The sequence below is a fragment of the Juglans regia genome, chromosome 16 (assembly GCF_001411555.2).
Source record: "Juglans regia cultivar Chandler chromosome 16, Walnut 2.0, whole genome shotgun sequence".
Classification (NCBI taxonomy): domain Eukaryota; kingdom Viridiplantae; phylum Streptophyta; class Magnoliopsida; order Fagales; family Juglandaceae; genus Juglans; species Juglans regia.
In genome coordinates, this window is record NC_049916.1 from 18,294,406 (window position 1) to 18,316,545 (window position 22,140).

The 22,140-nt window shown below is 36.8% G+C and overlaps 1 protein-coding gene and 1 pseudogene across 2 annotated transcripts in view; one reads left to right on the forward strand and one right to left on the reverse strand.

Annotated features, from left to right (window-relative positions):
- Positions 1–20,691, forward strand: part of LOC118344816 — a 33,408-nt pseudogene extending 12,717 nt beyond the window's left edge.
- A 185-nt stretch (positions 20,692–20,876) lies between these two features.
- Positions 20,877–22,140, reverse strand: part of LOC108987110 (AP-1 complex subunit gamma-2-like) — a 38,079-nt gene continuing 36,815 nt past the window's right edge. For both annotated transcript variants that reach the window (XM_018959967.2, XM_018959966.2), the window contains exon 18: positions 20,877–21,375. In XM_018959967.2, the coding sequence (XP_018815512.1) occupies positions 21,280–21,375 (96 nt within the window). In that variant the 3' untranslated portion in view covers positions 20,877–21,279. The remainder of the gene's footprint in view (positions 21,376–22,140) is intronic.

The window sequence follows — 22,140 nt, forward strand, 5'->3', positions numbered from 1 at the left end:
TGGCTGGATTCATCCTTGAAGAAGGGAGACGAGACCGTATCTTCTCCTAACAAGGCGCCATCTTTGCCTTCCCTACTATAGGTGGGCAGTGTCGATTCCCTTCAACAAGTTCGGGCAGATCTTCTGATGGCCGGTCTTAGACAGCCTGAGGGGACTCTCTCACTACTTTAGAAGTTTCTTCTCCGACCCTACTGAGCAATGTAGGGATTGTGGAACTCTCACCTTGAGAGGAGTTCCTCTCCTTGCAATTTTACAGCGTCCTTTTAGACCATCCTACTCTAGAGTCTCAGATAGTGCCCTCGTCCCCTGATATTGACCTCGAGAGGGTTCCTTTGCCTTTATCTAAAGAACGTCCTGCCAGGGGTAAGGATTTTCTTGATCGGGTGTCTATCCCCTAGTCTCCCATCGCTTGTTCTCCTGAGGTCGAGATTGTCTCAACCAAGCCCAGTTTGGAGGGTGATGGAGGTGATGATGTTGTGTCTGGGAGGGAAATAGCGAGGGTCGTGTCATTGGCCGAGGGGGTTTTGGCAGATGCATTTGAGACTGAGGTCATGGTGGTGTTAGTGGAGGTCAACGAAGCTTTGGCTGTTACTGTTGGCGCCAGGGCTCCATTGCTCTTCATTAACACCATCCTGACCTTGGTCTCGATAGAAGCTAGAGCTGGGGTCAGAGTTGGCAAGGGTTGTGAGGTCCCGGCCACTTTGGTGGATGTTGGAGCTTCTTTGTCCTTCACTAACACCATCTTGACCTTGGTGTCAACTGGGGCCGGTGTCGAGGAGGGGACGAAAGCGGCGAGGGAGCCCTCCTTAGTCTTGGTACAGATGCGTTGATGGCTGGTGAGGCTCCAACAGCTTTCACGGGCCCAAGGGTTGGAGAGATTCCTAAACATGCCACATGAGGCGAAGGTGAGGACGAAGGTCGAGGAGGACCATCCCCAGCAGAGTTCATGGTGGGTGTTGAGACATCAGGAGGTGATGGCATCGTGATCGAGAACCCTTCAGAAGAGATAGGGGATGCTTCTCCAAGGCATGTGGTAGGTGAGGCCAGTCCTGACTCTGTCCAGGAAATGGCTAAGAGGCTTACGGAGTTCTTCTCTGGGGTCAGCCATCAACTTGTTACATTTCCTTTTTTAAGTTTTCTTGGTGCATTTTCCTATCACACTGATTTGAAACTTTCATGGCATGGCATAGAGAGATTGGCGGCCTTCATTGTGGATGACTAGGAGGGGCTGGAAGGTGAGATCTAGACGCTTCGATCTTTGGCACGGTTGACCTTGCATCGTGCCAAGGAAGAGAAGGAGAGAAAAGAGGAGTTAAAGGAAACCCTCGTCAAGTTAAAGTTCGGCCGGCGGCAAAGAAAGAAGAGGATACTCCAGCTTCGTCAACGCAAGGCCCAACTCAAGTCCACCTTAGCGGTCGAAAGAGAAAGCCCATTCTCACCACCTCGAAGCGGCGAGAGACAATCTTCAGGACTCCTTTGATTGCCAGCAAGAGGAGCTAGACCGGCTGCGAGTTGAGATCTCGAAGTTCAGGAAACAACATGATTCTGATCCCCAGTTGTACAAATGGTTAGAAGGGAAGTTTGAGGAGCTCTCCAAGTCTCTTCAGGAAAAGAAGGACTCTACAAAGGCCAAATCCCGGAGAGAGAAGGACTTGGAGGTTGAAAATTCCTTGCCTCGTGCTGGGTAGTCCAGCAAGAAGAGTCAGGTTTCAGTCTTGGAGAACGTGTGATAGCCGCCCACGAGGCCACTATCTAGGAACTACGCTCTCACCTCGATAACACCGAAGCTATCATCCCCCGATTGCAACGATGCCTAGACTTACAGCTACTTGGAGGGTTTGGAGAGAATGATGGACCATGAGCTCCTAAATCTCAAGAGCAATTTGAGGTATTGAAAGTACAAGACCTACCTCCGGACCCGGCGACGTTGAAGCGAGGTACCTTGATTGGGAAGAAGTTGATCTTGAGCCCACTCTTAGACAACCCTGTCAGCGACAACCCCACCAACTGAACAATTTCCTCTTGTATCTTTGTATTTTCATTTACCTTTGTTTGCATCTATACTATGCAATAATATTAATGGAATTCTTCATACATATTTCTCTTTCTTCTTGGGTTCTTCTTTTTCTTCTTCGCTATTAGCTTTTCATTCGTGTGCTTTGAGAAGTGCATCGAGTGAGGGGCATAGGGGTGATGTCCCTTGTGTTATATATGAACAACCATAAGCAGAATTTATTCTTTTATCGCAATAATACAATTTCAATCTATTGTCGTCAGCTTGGAGGGTGGGGCTCCTTAGGAATTATTGCTGAGTGGTGAAGGGACTGGGCCCAGACTTTGTGGGGAGAGAGCTTGGGATGCCTCAGGCTAAAACCTCGTCTTTGGTCTCCTTCGAGGGGATGAGTCGCCACGTAGCTAAGGAGTTGTCTAACTTTTTGTCGTGAGGCAAGTAGGAGACGTTTAATATAACGCTCGATTGTTATTTAGGCAAAGAGAACTGCTACATAGACAAAGAGATTACACAAAGTAAACTCATAAACTGATATGATCTCATAGATCTATTAGATCTACCACATCAAGTCACATCAGTTTGTGAATTTACTGTTGTGTAATTCCTTTGTGTCTAAAGTATTTCCCTTAGGCAAAAGGTAAGCGTGCATATTCACAATTTCCCACACGTAAAATGATATGCACATCACGTACAACTTATATCAATATATTAGTATTCTGAACTTTGCTAGTAACACTACAAATTGATTTTTAGAGACGAAACTTTTTCGTCTCTAAAAGTCACATTTAGGGACGAAATCAAAATTTCATCCCAAAAACAGTCTGACCATTCGAACAATAATTTATCGTTCTAACAATAAAAGTTAGAGACAAAAGTAGTCATCCCAAAAAATGATGTTCATTAGAACTGTTGGTTATACCATTTGATCAGTGTGTATTTCGTTCAAATAGATAGTTTATATTAGTTTGAACGGTGTAGATTACGTTCGAACAGATTGTTATATTAGTTTGAACGGCAAAAAATCTGTTCAAATGGTAAGAAATATGTTCGAACAATTACAACCACATTTGAATTATCTGATTCTAATGCGCCAAATATTGCCTAGGAAGTGTAATGAGCCAAACAAATTCGAGCAATTAAGCATTAAGGACTGCTGGCTTGATAATTCTTGGAACTCTGATAAGTTAATGGAGTTAGTTGGTGCAGAAATAACAGAGGAGATTTTACGAAATGTGCCAGCTGGAAAAAGTGGACAACACATTTTCATTTGGACACCTTCTCCTGATGGTAGATTCTCTACAGGCACGACGTGGGAGGTGGTGAGAAGCAAAAGTCCGAATACATTGTCTCATGAATGGTTTTGGCATAATGTGTTGCCGAAATGAATTTCAGTTTGTCTGTGGAAAGTTTGGTCCAACTGTTTAGCCATGGATGATATATCTGACTTCATCCTATGATTGTTGCGCACAGAATGCCCAGAAACAACTGATCACGTTCTGTCTTCAGGAGATGTGGCCTCGGCTGTTTGGTCCCACGCAAGTGTTGTGATGGGAGTACCTTTTATGAAACATTTGCCTTGGAAAACCATAGTTATGATCTGGTTTTATTATGCAAAAAAATCATCTATCGAAGGTACGTTAGTTGGTTTAATTCCTTGCCTAATTACTTGGTGCTTGTGGAAAAGAAGGTGCAAGGCTAGAATGGAAGGCGTGCAGGATAATGTTGAGAAAATTTGGAGAGATGTTCAGTTTTGGATTAATTTACTGGCTGATAATCTTAGATCTATCCGAAAATTATCCATGCAAGGCATTAAACTCCTAGAAGAATTCCAGGTTGAACGTCTAAGTATTGGGGAGAAAGCTATAAAAATAATAACTTGGTCCAAACCCCCTACGAGTTGGGTGAAACTTAATTGTGATGGGAGTTGTCGTGGAAATCCGGGCAATTCGGGAGGTGGTGGAATTATCCATGATAATAACGGTGTGGTTAAAGCAGCGTTTTCATCTCACTTTAGGAACAGGACGAACAAAGAGGCTGAGCTAAAGGCTATTTTGGAGGGCATTCGTCTATGTAAGCAATTTCACTTTTTTAATGTCATTATTGAGAGTAACTCTCGTATTGTTGTAGACTGGTTCCGAGAAGGGAGATGCACCTTATGGTATCTTTGGGATTTCTGGGATGATTTAAAGGTGGAACTTGAGGGAGTGAACTTTGTGATGGTCCATCAATATAGGGAAGGAAACGATACAGCTGATTTCTAGCTAGAGAAGGAGAAATGGGAAAGAATGATATTTATGAAGGGCATCTTTATTTACCACGACATCTAAAAGGTATTATACGTGTTGAGAAGCTGGGTATTCCTTATTTTCGTAAATGAAGGTGTTGCTTCAGAGTTTTTGGTTATCCAACATTAGCTGCTCGGTTTTGGTCTTGTTTTTTAGTCTTGTTTAGATTTTATTGTTTTATTATTTAGGCCTGTTTAGATTTTCCAGTGTTCTTCTGATAGGCTTGTCTAGACCTTTAGTCTCTTTATTTTTCTTGTTTTGGTTTTATTGGTTTGTATTTGGGAGGATTTTATTAGTCTTACTTGTAATCTCTTATATGCTTGGCTTGTAACCATGGTTTTCCTCTGCCATAAGTGAGGGTTTATCAATAAATTTGGGACAGGGTCACTATGCATGTGCCTACTGGCTCTTTGCTAACAACAAAATAAATATAAATAAATAAATTATATATTATAAGAATATTGTTGGCTTATTTCTAATATTTTTGTCCCAAAAAATATGTTCGAATGTACTTGTTGGCATTCAAATAACTATTAGGGATGAAAAAATTTGTCCCAAAAAATCGGTTCGAACGGATCTATTGGCGTTCGAACAACTATTAGGGATGAAAAAAATTTCATCCTGAAAAATTCCATTCAAACGGACTTATTGGTGTTTGAATGACCATTAGGGACGAAAAAAGTTTCATCTAAAAAAAATCCGTTCAAATGCTTTTGAATGGCTCAATCCAATTTCATCCCTAAAAATAATTTTTTGAGAATAAAATTTGTCTTCAAAAACCTTTTGATACTAGCTTTTCGAGACAAAATTTTGGGTTTGTTGAGACAAAATGATTCGTCCAAAAAAACTCAATCTCTTGTAGTGTAACACTGTTAAAGTATATAGAAAGTGATGCACACCCAGATAAATTAAAGATAAGGGCAAGCTGAGGTTGCAAGATAAAGATCAGATTTTGCCAAATCAAAATTAATAGTGATAATGAAACTATTATTGTATCTGTAGTAAACAGTTGTAGCTACCATTAATACCATACATATCATATGCATATGGCTTTGATCTTAACCAAGAGAGAAAAAGAATTTTCAAGCCAGTTTCTCATTGTTATAAGTTTGTGGTGTAGAAAGATATGCATACAAATACCCTTTGTTTCTTTAATTCTTTTATGAAAAGCTAGCTACCATCCTTAGTACTGATACATTGATAATGTCTGATGCTTTTATCATCTATATAAAATGTTGTTTTCTGTGAAGCAAGTTGGTTGAAAATTCTGACGAAGAAGAAAATCAGCGGCATTAGTATGCAGTAGCTGTCTACCAACGTCTACAGTATTTCCTTTTATATTCAGTTTCCTTCTATTATTTCCACTAATTTAGTTGATAGACTCTGAATATATTACGGTAAATGTATATATATCACATGTGTCATGTGTGTGCAATAAAATATATTATTTTATAATTTTAAAATCGAAAAATAATAATTACAGTTATGAATGTACAAGCGTTACGCAATCATTTTAAAAAATGAATATATACAAAACTTACATGAAAAAAAAAATATTTTTTTAATAATAAATCTTACTCATTTTTAAAATAACTATATAATATTTATGTCCTCTATAATTATATATAACATTACTCTTTAAAATAAACGCACTATTTACAGACATCGTTATTGTTAATTACTATTCCTGTACGTAACTTCGTTTGTTTAATAATTTGTTCCACCGACAATTTTATCGTAAACCTTGAATCCCCTTGGCTTTTTAGTTGTCGGTTGATTAGTTTTATTTCTCAGGACCACCTACCTAATGCATGCGTATCGAATCTTATTAATTATATATATTCAAATCTATTTTCTCATTACCCATAACAGTACCTTGTAATTCATTATTTATTATCGCACAGCTGGCTCCGCTTGTTTTGCGGGTCGTATAATTTCTCCACTCTCGTATATGTTTTTTTGTTTTTTATTTTACTTTTAATAATACATTATAAAATACAAAAATATTATACAATTATTTTAAAAATTAATAAAATCTATTATTAAAAAATTAATTTTTTATATAGATGTCATATTTATTTATTTTTTTAAAAATAATTACACATGATTTAGACACGCACTCTTAAAATTGTGATACATATATTAATTGTCATTTTTTTAATTATTAAATAAAAAAATATATAAAATGAGGAAACAAATAGAATTAGTATTTTTCATTTGGTTTGCATGATAATTTGTTCCACCGACAATTTTATCGTAATCCGAATCCCCATGGCTTTTCAGCTGGACGAGTTGTTGACCAACTACCAAACCTAAGAAAGAGATTCATGTGCACTTATTTTGTTAGTGAGGGAGAGAGAGAGATTCTTTTGGCTTTGCAGGGTCAGGTTTATCGTAATCCGAATCCACGTGCTTTCAAGTTGCCGATTGATTAATGAATACAATACATTGAACTTCACGGGTTTATATTCAGATCTATTTTTAACTCATTATTTTAGTACCTTTTTAAGTTTTTAACTCATTATTTATTGTCGACAGCTGGGTTAAATTTGAATTAAGCTAAATTAGTTTATTAAACTACATAAAATTCGACCTTAGTTGTATAATCTCTTACAAATTAGAATAATTTTATATTTATTATAAGTACAGTATTATCTCCATATTTATAAAGAGAAATTCTATTTACAGTCTTTAAGTAAGGACTGCATGTGCAGACACATTATAAAATGAGAGAAAATATAATTTTAGGAGGGATAATTTTATAATTTTAAAAAATTTTAAAATTAAAATAGCCTAGACTTGTATTGCAGTTCCCAAATAAAGACTGTATCTAACATTACTCATTTATAATTAGTGTATTTTAACAAAATGAAACAAGTTTAAATTCAAGCTGTTCAGGACAAAAAAAAATGCAGTTGAATGGAAAGTATAAATTCTACTCGTTTTCAAATAATAATAATAATAAAAAAAAAAAAGTTAAACGGATAGGATTTGACCAACCACTACTGACTCGAAGTCAACTTGGTCTGTCATTCTCCTTTGTACTCTGTTCTTCCAGGAGGGTTATTGGTAGCTTGGTACTTCACTGATCTTGTGGAATGAAAGCCACGCCCTCCTTGGGCTGATGGAGAGTCATTTTGCCTCTCTCTGAGGTACTCTCACTGCAAAACTCTGAAAGTATAGAGAGCTGCATTCCTCTTCTCTCCATCTTTGCTTTTCTTTATCTTTCCTTGGTGGACTCCAACTCTGTGTCTGTATATTCACTTCCCAAGGAAATCCTTTGATCTCCTTCTGTTTCTACTTCTCTTTTTGTTGGTTTCTAAAAAAAAGGCAAAAATCCATTAGAACAAGAATGGAAAATATCCCTATTTCAATTGCAGCGAAAATAGCAGAGTACACTGTTGCACCAGTTGGACAGTGGCTATGCTATTCATGTCATTACAGCAAAAACATGGAGAATCTAAAGTATCAGGTAGAGAGGCTACAACATTCTAAAGAGAGGTGGCAACTGTCCGTTGATGCTGCTTTAAGAAATGGTGAGAAAATTCATTCTGATGTTAACAAGTGGTTGACAGACGTTTATGCAATTACAGAATCGGCCACTAGAATGCTTCGTGAAGGTGAAGAAAAAGCAGAGGCGAAGAGCTCTCATGCGACATGCCTGAACTTGAAGCAACGACATCGATTAAGCCGAGAAGCAAATAAGATAGCGAGAAATATTGTTAAACATCTTGAAAATGGAAACTTCAACACAGTTTCCTATCCTCCTGCTGCACAAGATCATATGGTGACTACAAGAGTCAAGAATTATGTGACCTTGAATTCGAGAACATCAGTTGTGAACAGAATTATGGAAGCATTGGGAGATGCTAATATCAACAAGATTGGCGTGTGGGGGATGCCTGGAGTTGGAAAGAGTACACTGATGAAAGAAATTGAGAGGCGAGCCAAGGAAGAAAAGTTATTCTATGGGGTTGTTCTGGCAGCTGTCACAAAGAGCCCAGAGCTGAGTCGAATTCGAGGAGAAATTACGGTCATGCTAAATCGAGCGCTTCATCATCAACAAACTGAAATCCGAAGAGCAAATCTACAACAAGAGAGTTCAACAAAAGACACGAAGTTACTTGTTATCCTGGATGATATATGGAAGCAGCTTGAATTGGAGGACATAGGAATTCCTTCTGAAGGATGCAAAGTAGTATTGACATCGAGAAATCGAGATGTATTAGTTCGTGATATGGGCAGCCAAAAGAATTTTAAACTCATGAGTTTACTCGAAGAAGAAGCGTGGTACTTATTTGAAAAGATGGCGGGTGATTCCTTCAACGATCCTGATGTGCGAGAAGTAGCTATTGAGGTAGCTAAAGAGTCTTCCGGTTGCACTTACAACAGTTTCTAAGGCATTAAAAGGTAAGAGTTTGAGCAAATGGAAGGATGCAGAGTTGCAACTAAAAAGACCCCCTCCTGTAGACGTCCCAGAAATAGTGTCACCCATATATTCTTGCATAGAGCTGAGTTATAATAATCTTGCTGATAAAGAGCTCAAATCCCTCTTTTTGCTTTGTGCTCCAGTAGGCCAGTTCAACATCTACTATCAGGACTTGTTGAGATATGGTTTCGGTTGGGGTTTATTCCAACGCAATATTGTTACATTGGAAGAAGCAAGACACAGACTAGATAGTTTAGTTAGTGATCTACAAGACTCTTGTTTGCTACTTGAAAGTTCGAATACCTCTGGGCAATTTTACATGCATGATGTTGTTCGTTATGTCGCTACAGTAATTGGATCAAAGGATTGTAATAATATGTTAGCCATGAGAGACAATGGTGGGCTAAAAGCATGGCCGGATGTAGATTCACTCAAAAGATGTTAAGCGTTCTCTATTCTTGGTGGAGATATTGATCAACTTCCCAATGAAATGGAATGTCCCAAATTAAGACTCTTTTATGTCCATTTAAAAGATCCTTCTTTGCAGATACCGGACACTTTTTTCCAAGGGATGGACAAGCTCAATATTTTAGACTTGACGAAAATGCAACTTCCATTACTTCCTTCGTCTCTTCTTCATCTTAGAAACCTACAAACATTATGTCTGGATCAATGTGTGTTGGGAGACATATCTGGGATTGGAGAACTCAAGAACTTATTAATTCTTAGTCTTCTTCATTCTGACATTTCAACATTGCCAAGAGAAATAAGGTCGTTGGTTCATTTGCGGTTGTTAGATTTGAGGAATTGTTCCAAACTCGAAATGATTCCCCCAAATATCATATCAAGGTTGGTCAAATTAGAAGAGTTGTACATAGGAAACAACTTTGTTCAATGGGAGGCTGAATGCCACAATGATGAAAGAAAAAATGCCAGCCTCGCTGAGCTAAAGCATTTGTCAAATTTGACGACTTTAGAGATACAAATTCCTGATGCCAACAATCTACCGGAAGATTTAATTTTCGAAAAGTTGGAGAGATACACAATATGCATAGGAGACGTTTGGCACTGGATTGATAGTGCTAATCAGTCCTCAAGAACACTAAAACTCAAGCTCAAATCAAATTTTCAATTGAAATTTTGGATCAAAATGCTATTAAAGAGAACGGAAAATCTTCATTTAGATGAGTTGGATGGTGTTAAGAGTGTTATACCTGAAATAGATGAAGAAGGTTTTCAACAACTTATGCATCTCCAGATCCAAAATAATGGTGAGATCAAGCATATCCTTAACTTGAGGACACCAGTTATTGCGTTTCCTACCTTGGAGACGTTGGTTCTTGAAAATATGATTAGTTTGGAAGAAATATGTCACGGCAAACTTTGTGTGACATCCTTTAAAAACTTGAGAATTTTAAAGGTGAAAAGATGTAATAAATTAAGATATGTCTTCTCATCATCCATTGCCAGGGGCCTTCCATTACTTCAAAAATTGGAGGTAAGAAGTTGCAACAACATGGGTGCAATAGTCGCGAAAGAAGAAGAAGATGGAGATACGATATTATTCCATAAACTGCATACCTTGGTGCTGAAGGATCTTCCAAAGCTCGTGAGCTTCTTAAGCACAAAAAATTCATTCACGACTGATTGCGGAGAAATCATTATGGAGGGCAACCAAGATATTCACATGCCACTACTACATCATCAGGTACATCAGACGTACAGTTTTTATCTAGAAAACATTCAACACATCGACATGAGTCTGTATAAATGTCTCAAAGCATATATACCCTATCAATCATAAACATTCCCAACGCCAGTGTCCTGTGGGGCAGTTGGCATCGCTTGCCCCAAAATTATAATTACATTCCTCTACTGAGGTTGTGGCTGAAGACACACCTTAGTCTTGGTTCATAAAAGTTAGATTTGAAAAAATAAGATTGGACTTGTCTAAGCTGGCTTTGAAATAAAAAGAAAAAAAGATCATTCCATAAATATGGAGTTTGGCACATTTTTGTTGAGTGTTAATAGCATGGCAAATGAGAATTTTATAGATGGACTATATTGATTTTTGAAGGAACCATTGTTTCCAAATTTGTGCTAGTTTATACCCTTTCCCGAGTTTAGAATTTCATATTTTTATCGTTGAAACATAGAAATATTTGGCGTCTTTAATTGATACAACGAACTTAATCCTACAGGTTGCCTTCCCTGGCTTGAAAAAACTAACTATGAAGGGTCTACCCAAGATAAAGCACGTATGGAGTGACTACCCCAAAACAGTTTTCAGATTTCAAAATCTCCAAGAAATATATGCTGTGAGATGTGAGAGTCTGAAAAGTTTCTTTCCAACCTCAGTCATTAGCAATCTGGAACAATTGAAAATACTCCATATTGATGATTGTGGGATCGAGGAAATTGTTATAGATGAAGGAGGAAGAGATCAAGCAGCAGCAAGGTTGGTGTTCCCTCGAGTATCTGAATTGCATCTTCGAAATTTACGTAAACTCAAGTGGTTTTACAAAGGAATGCATGTTTCAAAATGGCCGATGCTAAAAAAGATTTGGATCGACAGATGCAAGAAAGTTATGATATTTGCTTCTAGAGTTGTGAACTTTCAAGAAACAGTTGAAGCGAGGCAGTTTGAGATGTCCATTAAACAACCATTTTTCTTGGTGGATGAGGTAAGGAGGCTTAAATTAGTTAGCTCTCTTAAGATTTCTATTAGAAGATCATGTGATCTTTATCAAAATGGAATGAATTTTAGATGCCAATATTATAAAATTATTTTGATTAATTCATCTTATTTCAATTGTAGCGAAAATAGCAGAATACACTGTTGCACCAGTTGGACGGTGGCTATGCTATTCATGTCATTACAGCAAAAACATGGAGAATCTGAAGAATGAAGTAGAGAGGCTACAACGTGCTGAAAAGAGGTACCAACTGTCCGTTGATGATGCTTTAAGAAATGGTGAGGAAATTCATTCTGATGTTAACAAGTGGTTGACAGAGGTTAATGCAATTACAGAATCGGCCACTAGAATACTTCGTGAAGGTGAAGAAAAAGCAGAGGCGAGGAGCTCTCACGCGACATGCCTGAACTTGAAGCAACGACATCGATTAAGCCGATAAGCAAATAAGATGGCGAGAAATATTGTTAAACATCTTGAAAATGGAAACTTCAACACAGTTTCCTATCTTCCTGCTGCACAAGATCATATGGTGACTACAAGAGTCAAGAATTATGTGACCTTGGATTCGAGAACATCAGTTGTGAACGGAATTATGGAGGCATTGGGAGATGCTAATATCAACAAGATTGGCGTGTGGGGGATGCCTGGAGTTGGAAAGAGTACACTGATGGAAGAAATTGAGAGGCGAGCCAACGAAGAAAAGTTATTCCATGGGGTTGTTCTGGCAGCTGTCAAAGAGAGCCCAGACCTGAGTCGAATTCGAGGAAAAATTAAGGTCATGCTAAATCAAGCGCTTCATCTTCAGCAAACTAAAATCGGAAGAGCAAATCTACAACAAGAGAGTTCAACAAAAGACGCGAAGCTACTTGTTATCCTGGATGATATATGGAAGCCAATTGAATTGGAGGACATAGGAATTCCTTCTAAAGGATGCAAAGTAGTATTGACATCGAGAAATCGAGATGTACTAGTTAATGGGATGGGAACCGAAAAGAATTTTGAACTCGAGAGTTTAGGAGAAGGAGAAGCGTGGAACTTATTTGAAAAGATGGCGGGTGATTCCGTCAAGGATCGTGACGTGCGAGAAGTAGCTATTAAGGTAGCTAAAGAGTGTGCTGGTCTTCCGGTTGCACTTACAACAGTTTCCAAGGCATTAAAAGGTAAGAGTTTGTGTAAATGGAAGGATGCAGAGTTGCAACTAAAAAGACCCCCTCCTGTAGACGTCCCAGAAGTATTGTCACCCATATATTCTTGCATAGAGCTGAGTTATAATCATCTTGCTGATAAAGAGCTCAAATCCCTCTTTTTGCTTTGCGCTCTAGTAGGCCAGTTCAACATCTACTATCAGGACTTGTTGAAATATGGTTTCGGTTGGGGTTTATTCCAACGCAATATTGTTACATTGGAAGAAGCAAGACACAGACTAGATAGTTTAGTTAGTGATCTACAAGACTCTTGTTTGCTACTTGAAAGTTCGAATACCTCTGGGGAATTTTACATGCATGATGTTGTTCGTTATGTCGCTACAATAATTGGATCAAAGGATCGTAATATGTTAGCCATGAGAGACAGTGGTGGGCTAAAAGCATGGCCGGATGTAGATTCACTCAAAAGATGTCAAGCGTTCTCTATTCTTGGTGGAGATATCGATCAACTTCCCAATGAAATGGAATGTCCCGAATTAAGACTCTTTTATGTCCATTTAGAAGATCCTTCTTTGCAGATACCGGACACTTTTTTCCAAGGGATGGACAAGCTCAATGTTTTAGATTTGATGAAAACACAACTTCCATCACTTCCTTCGTCTCTTCTTCATCTTAGAAACCTACAAATATTATGTCTGGATCAATGTGTGTTAGGTGACATATCTGGGATTGGAGAACTCAAGAACTTATTAATTCTTAGTCTTCTTCATTCTGACATTTCAAAACTGCCAAAAGAAATAGGGTCATTGGTTCGTTTGAGATTGTTAGATTTGAGCGATTGTTCCAAACTCGAAATGATTCCTCCAAATGTCATATCATGTTTGGTCAAATTAGAAGAGTTGTACATGAGAAACAGCTTTGTTCAATGGGAGGCTGAATGTCCCGATGATGAAAGAAAAAATGCCAGCCTTGCTGAGCTAAAGCATTTGTCAAATTTGACGACTATAGAGATACAAATTCCAGATGTCAACAATCTACCGGAAGATTTAATGTTCGAAAAGTTGGAGAGATACACAATATGCATAGGAGACGTCTGGCACTGGATTGATTGTGATGATCAGTCCTCAAGAACACTAAAACTCAAGCTCAAATCAAATTTTCAATCAAAATTTTGGATCAAAATGCTAGTAAAGAGAACTGAAAATCTTCATTTAGATGAGTTGGATGGTGTTAAGGGTGTTATACCTGAAATAGATGAAGAAGGTTTTCAACAACTTATGCATCTCCAGATCCAAAATAATGGTGAGATCAAGCATATCCTTAACTTGAGGACACCAGTTATTGCGTTTCCTACCTTGGAGACATTGGTTCTTGAAAATATGATTAGTTTGGAAGAAATATGTCACGACAAACTTTGCCTGACATCCTTTAAAAACTTGAGAGTTTTAAAGGTGAAAAGCTGTAATAAATTAATATATGTCTTCTCATCATCCATTGCCAGAGGCCTTCCATTGCTTGAAGAATTGGAGGTAAGAAGTTGCGACAACATGGGTGCAATATTCTTGAAAGAAGAAGAAGATGGAGATACGATATTATTCCATAAACTGCATACCTTGGTGCTGAAGGATCTTCCAAAGCTGGTGAGCTTCTTAAGCACAAAAAATTTATTCATGACTGATTGCGGAGAAATCATTATGGAGGGCAACCAAGATATTCACATGTCACTTCTACATCATCAGGTACATCAGACAGACGTACAGTTTTTATCTAGAAAACATTCAACACATCGACATGAGTCTGTATAAATGTGTCAAAGCATATATACCCTATCAATCATAAAAATTCCCAACGCTAGTGTCCTGTGGGCCAGTTGGCATCGCTTGCCCCAAAATTATAATTGCATGCCTCTACTGAGGTTGTGGCTGAAGACACACCTTTGTCTTAGTTCATAAAAGTTAGATTTGAAAAAATAAGATTGGACTTGTCTAAGCTGGCTTTGAAATAAAAAGAAAAAAAGATCATTCCATAAATATGGAGTTTGGCACATTTTTGTTCAGTGTTAATAGCATGGCAAATGAGAATTTTACAGATGGACTATATTGATTTTTGAAGGAAACATTGTTTCCAAATTTGTGCTAGTTTATACACTTTCCCCAGTTTAGAATTTCATACTTTTAACGTCGAAACATATAAATATTTGGCGTCTTTAATTGATACAACGAACTTAATCCTACATGTTGCCTTCTCTAGCTTGAAAAAACTAACTATGGAGGGTCTACCCAAGATAAAGCACGTATGGAGTGACTACCCCAAAACAACTTTTAGATTTCAAAATCTCCAAGAAATATATGCTTTGAGATGTGAGAGTCTGAAAAGTTTCTTTCCAACCTCAGTCATTAGCAATCTGGAACAATTGAAAATACTCCGTATTGTTGATTGTGGGATCGAGGAAATTGTTATAGATGAAGGAGGAAGAGATCAAGCAATAGCAAGGTTGGTGTTCCCTCGAGTAACTAAATTGCATCTTCAAAATTTACGTAAACTCAAGTGGTTTTACAAAGGAATGCATGTTTCAAAATGGCCGATGCTGAAAAAGATGAGGATCTACGAATGCAAGAAAGTTAAGATATTTGCTTCTGGAGTTGTGAACTTTCAAGAAACAGTTGAAGCGAGGCAGTCTGAGATGTCCATTAAACAGGCCTTTTTCTTGGTGGATGAGGTAAAGAGACTTAAATTAGTTAGCTCTCTTAAGATTTCTACTAGAAGATCATGTGATCTTTATCAAAATGGAATGAATTTCAGATGCCAATATTATAAAATTATTTTGATTAATTAATCGTCTTTCTAAACTACAGATTTAATTACAATATTAATCATTAATAAAGAATACTCAAATCTCATTATCCTATATATCAAGTTCATAAAGAAATTATTAAATAACAAAAAAATCTAAGCATATGAATTAGACTCAATTGCAAAATTCATATGCTTGGATATATTATGCAACAAGAAAAATGCTAATTGTACTTAGAAAGATTTATAAAAAAATTTAGTACTTATCTACATATCAGCTATTGATATACTGAAAATTATAAAATTTGAATTAAAAAAAAAACTAATTAAAAACAAACTATGTACGTAAAATTATTAATAAAATTATAAGTACATGTAGCATTACTTATGTAACAAACATGTGCGTGCGTATGTATATGTAACAAATTATAAGCATATGAATTCCACCGCTAATTGTAAAATGGTCAAATTTTGCAATATTACTACTTTGAAGAGGGGAAAAATTGCATGCATTCAGTTTGAATTCCATGACTTTAAGCCGCAAAACCAAAAAGATCAATTAATTATTCCTTAATTGGTTAGTTATTTCTATTATGTTGGAATATGGGGTATGTATTAAAGATCTATTCCCTATGAATTTTACAGCTCTCGTTCCCGAGCCTGGAGACTCTGGACTTTTGGGAAATGGATGTGTTGGAAATTATATGGCAGGATCAAGTCTCCGCCAGTTCCTTTTCCAATATTCAAGACTTGAGGATTTCTTTTTGTGAAAAGTTGTTGCACGTCTTTCAATCTAATCTACTTACAACAACATTCATGCAAAGTCTAAGTACTTTACGTATATTTGGCTGCAGTTCGTTAGAAAGTATATTTGAAAAGTTGGTGGAGGGACAAAATGGTAAAGAATCACATGAACTAGCTTTAATAGCCCTAAAGTCAGGGACGACGGAAGACGGATCTGGAGCAGCCACACATTTTGTACTGTTACCTACACTTGCTCGAGTTTTTCTTTATAATTTGCCAAAACTCAAGTGGATTTTGGAATGGCCTTCATTGAAAAAATTGCAACTGTGGCGTTGTCAACAAGTACTCATTCATAGGATTTTCGTTTCAAATTTTTCAGACAGTTGCAGTACTCAACAACCCATTGTGGTGGTTAAGGAGGTTAACAATCTTATCAACTACTCTTCTCTCTGCATATATATATATATATATATATTATTATTATTCGGACATGTGCTCTTTAATTATTCTTGTGTGTCTTCAAGCCCAACAAATTAATTATTAATCCCCGCATAAGAACTGCTAAATGTTTAAGTTTCATATATTGAGAATTCTTCCATTGCAACAAACTTTCACTCAATCTCTTTTGTATTTAATTCCAATAAATTCTAGCTCTTATCATCTTCAAGGAATTGAATACTAACTCTTATCATCTCTTTTGTTCAATTTTTTTCCTTTACAGTCTACGTTCCCCAACTTGGAGCTTTTGTCATTGGGCTTCAACCAAATGGCCATATGGCCTAGCAAATTTCCAGATTTTCCTCCATGTTTTCTTACAAGAATGCCAAATCTGTTGGAATTTGAAGTATCTCATTGTGGCTGGAAGGAAATATTCCCTTATGAACTTCTTGATCCTGAAGTACAAGTTATGACATTCCCACGATTACGACAACTAGTGCTCGAATCTCTACCTATGCTTGCACATTTGTGGAAAGAAGACACCCAGCCATGCCCACTTTTTTATAATTTGGAATTTCTTGAGGTGTTGCATTGCAACAAATTGAGAATTTTAGTGCCATCCACGGTATCTCTTCGAAATTTGACAGATTTAAGTGTATCAAACTGTCATGGATTGATCAATTTAGTTACATCTTCAACGGCCAGAACTCTGCTGCAACTCAACAAAATGACTATAAGCAAATGCAAGAAGATTACAAAAATTGTAGCAATGGAGGATGGTGAAGCAAATGTGGCGATTACTTTCAACAAATTAACATACTTAGAACTTGATGGCTTACCAAACCTCACAAACTTTTGCTCTGGAGCTTCTTCCTTTTGGTTCCCATCTTTAGAGAGAGTAATTGTGAGATGTTGTCCCGAGATGAAGACTTTCTGTCAGGGAATCTTAAGTACACCAAAGCTGAAAGGAGTACAAGCAACAAAATATAAAGATGATTCACATTGGGAGCATGACCTTAATACCACCACACTTCGGCTTTGGGAGTCAAATGACGATGATACTCAATGGTTACTCAGAGAAATGGTAAGTATATTCTCAACTTACAAAACCATGAATTTTTATCTTTGAATGCAATAATCCGTTACTACAAGTAACCAATATACTCTCCAAATTAACACTCTAAATAGTTTAAATATATAAGTATTCCAAACTTTGGTACTTTTAGCTGTGAAATCATCACTTGTCCTAAAAACTTAAGTTAATGGGAAGAGATAAGTAGTTATGAATATTATTTTACATTCCCCCTCAGAGTCAAAGGTGGGTCAGACTCCTCCCAATAATTAGGACCATCAAGTGGAATATTTAATTAGTTGGGTGAAGTATAGAGTCAGGTTTCAAACTTAATTAAAATGTTCTCTACTCTATACCATATAAATCATACTTGTCCTAAAAGTTTAAGCTGATAAGAAGATCAAGGTAGGTAGCTATGTATATCCTTTCACATTAGCAACACTTAATTCTCATAAAAAACAAAAAAAAAAAAAAAAAAGGGAAAGCCAAGTGAGCCGGATGGTTTGTAGTCTTGAAAGATAGATATACAATTTATTTATTTGATTTTATTTATTTATTTATTTGATTTTATTTATTTATTTATTTATGAAAAGCTTCCTTGATGATACTAATTTGATATTTGAAGCTTTTATCTTTATAAATATGTTGTTTTCTGTCAAGCTGGAAGGTTGAGAATTCTAAAGAAGATGAAGGTCATCCTTAATATGCATGCAGCAGCTAGAATGTCATTTTTCAAGCAGAATTTGTGAATCCGATGATGACGTTTCTTTCTTTGGAAGTCAGTTGGGCAGGGGATCCTTCATTCCCATTAATGTTAGTGAAATAAAACAGTTTATTTATGGTTGCTTGTTTTATTATGTCTTCTTTTTTTTCTTGATCTCTCTCTATGTATGAGAGAATGCCAAAAAACAAAAAAAGGTTTGACATTGTATTGATTTGCTACACTCCTCATGAAGTACTGTAGTCCGCGACTACGATGCTGCCAACAAATAAACTTGAATTATAATCTTTTGATTATAATTTGACCACTTGATCTCCTTTTGATTATGAGTTTTATAATAATATTGTGTTTTCACCTTTTTTGTTTGTACAAGATATTAATTAGTTTCTTCAAGTACTCTATTTCTTTTACAAAGTTATGTCTTTTGAAGTGTGAATTTTGGTCAGACTGAACACAAAACCAACTTTGCATAAAGTCAAGCAAGATCCTTTCTTCTGCCACCGTTGCCACCGAATGCCTTTTGGTGAGGCCCATCGTTGCCGAATTCTTCTTTTTTTATTTTTTGTCTTTGTCGATTCGTTTGCATCAAGACCCAGATTTCTCTACATTACTCTTTTTTTTCTTTTCCATTTCGTTGTTTGGTTGTAGTACTTCGAATTCTTTTCCATTTCTTTGTCGATTTTGGGTCCACTACAAGTTTTGTAGAATGCCTTCCATTTCTTTTCCCATTCTTTGTCGTCATTTTGGTCATTTTGGTTCAGCTAGATAGTACTATATTTTGGTTTCCAGTTGCTGGTGATAATATAGAAGTCTTTATATGTAAAATGAAATAATGAATAAATATTCTAATTATAATTAAAATTAAAATAAATGTAAATGCTAAAATTAATATTTTAATAGAATAGTGATAGATTTAGAAAATTTGGTATTTGGTGTTGTTGAAAAATGGTTAGATAAATTTATAAAAGTGAATTTTCTAGTCAAAATTTGGCCCAACTTTAGCTAGGCCACTAATAGTCTTAGATGTTGACTTCCCTTGCTCAGATTTCATCAATTCTACAAAATTAAGTGGAAGTGACACATTGTATTTTCCTTCGGAATATGGCTACCGATTTTGTGTTGTTATATGACCTATTTTTTTCTATTTTTTCGTTTCACACTGCAACAAAACCTGTCCAAGACAAGACTCCTCAAGTGCGTGAAAAATGGATGCATTAATGGTATGTTTTCTGGGAGCTGAGCTAGGCAAGCTGCAACCTTGAGATTTCGAAAGTGTTTAGATCCCACCACCCTAGCCACCTGGCGGTGTGCAGTCGACCACACACAGGGTGTGCGAAATGTGGTCCCCAGCCACCAACGTGCACGGCGAGCTACCGTGAACTCCATGCCAACAGTGCTGCTTGGACCATCGGTGTCTTCTACCCACCCTGCAAATCCGAGTCCAATGTGTGTATCTTTTTGTGCATATTATTGACTAAACTGTATTGGGCTTCTTGTGTGCAAGAGATAATAATATGAATTTTGCTAGTTTACCGCAATATATGAGTGGGTTCGATCTCGAAGGAAGCGAGCAAAACTGTCTTGAGGTTTTCTATAGGGAACGATGTGTTTGATCTAAGGTAGCTGAGGAAACCAGTGGTCTTTAGTATGTATATATCCTAAGATGTCTTAGATTCAGTCTAAAGTCAGTCTAAGAGATGGTTTTCTCACTAGCCCTCTCTATCATCTAGTTTCTTCTCCTCCTTTGCCCCCATAATAACGATTACCAGAAACAATTAACTCCATCATCATCTGGAAGTAAAATAAGCCCAGCAATTCTTTTTATCATAGTTATCGTAGCAATTCTTGTTAGATTTCTCACAAAGCATAGATCTTCATCATCAATTATTGAATCCAACAGATACCCAGATATGTCTGGGTCTGATGCTTTTCAAAGACAGTTGCAGCAACTCTTTCATCTTCATGATTCTGGCCTAGATCAAGCTTTCATAGATGCCCTCCCTATCTTCCTTTACAAAGAGATAATGGGTCTGAAAGAGCCATTTTGATTGTGCAGTTTGCCTTTGTGAATTTTCAGAACAAGATAAGTTGAGGTTGCTTCCCATGTGTAGTCATGCTTTTCATATTGATTGTATAGACTCATGATTACCGCAATATATACAACTTGCCCTCTTTGTAGAGGGAGCCTTCACACACCTGGGCTTGCAATTGAAAACCCAGTTTGTTATTTTGAAGATTTGAGGGAAGATGGGATTTTGAGCAATGGAAGATGGGAGTTTGTTACTTTATCTCGTCAGTACAATTCCTTATACTTGTGCAATTTTGAGAAAAGCCTTCTCTTTTCCGAACAGTTATAACTTTGAGCAAGACAATCAATCTTTATGATTTTCAGGTTACTCCATGGGTGAGACTGAATAGGATCGTCCTCACCCATTCTTGCAATATAACTAATCAGAATAATACATTATAAAAAGCTCATCTCCTAATTACCGCTACTTGCACTCAGAATTTACAATAAACTAAGAAAAGTAGATATTAAACACAAAAGTAAAATTTGCTCCTATTCACTTATATTGATGAAATATTACACAAAATCGCATTCGGAGTATGCTTATCAGTGTTTAAAGTCAAGAGACTTCGATGCCAAAGAATAAAGCTCGGCGAGTATATTCAAACTACAAGACAACACCTCAAGTACTCAATATGTCTCCATGAGCTCCCTCTCCTCTCTCTCTCTGCCTCTAAAGGCAAAATCAATTTTAAGAATTCCTTCCTGGAATATTATGAAATAATGTACATAAAACACCTACAAATGGACGTAAAATGTAAAACTAATGCAAAATCAGCTCCAATTGAAACAGTAGATTGCACTAATACCACAAGCAGCAAGAAAGTTATGTGCTTGTGCATCATAATCTTTAACACACTGAAAGGCCCATCCAACCTCACAAACCACGAGGGAAATTGTTGATCTGCCCTTCCTCCAAAATATCTTCGTTGTTGAACTTATAAGCTATCCTCATTCGCATGACCAGAGATTTCTGAAAATAAAATAAACTTTGTAATTTTGATTATCTAGCATCTCATACACAAACAAGGGTACTGAAAATTCCTTAATATATGGTTCAGTAGATTAATACAAGTCATAGGATCCCGGACCACATGAAAAAAAATAAAGAAGTCATGATACCCAACACCAAGTAGTAGGAAAAAGTCTTTGTTCAGTAGAGCTTACTGGATTCCACAAACAAGTAATAAACACCACGAAAGCAGTCAGAAGCAATAATAACTTAATTCATCAATTCATCTCATAAATTCCATCGAGTTGACAGGGTATTTCCAATAAAATATAAGGATAAAAAGACCCCGACTTTCACCGACATTAGTGTTGGTTGTTTGTCTTCTTTGCTAAACATCAACTTTAACATCGACTGTTGTAAGACATTCCATGCAGCTACAAAGGCTCCACTAAAAGAACAGGACAACTTTTCACAGATTATTGTTGGTTGTTTGTGTTCTTTGGTAATATAATACTGATTCTACAATTCTGTCCATTTTAAGAATGAATTCTGTCAGCTATATAGAAATAGTGAAGTCTGAAGAAAAAATAAAACCCCGCAGTCCACTAATCTATTATGATGGTTTCCACATCCCAGCAGCACTTCAATGGGGAATAATATAAGCCTGAGGCTTCAAGTTTCAGTGAGTTGTTAATCTAGATGATAATGGATTAAAATTTCCACTTCATTTATTAAGAAAACAACATTTTGAACAACTCTACGGACTCCTTACATGTCTGCCTCTTG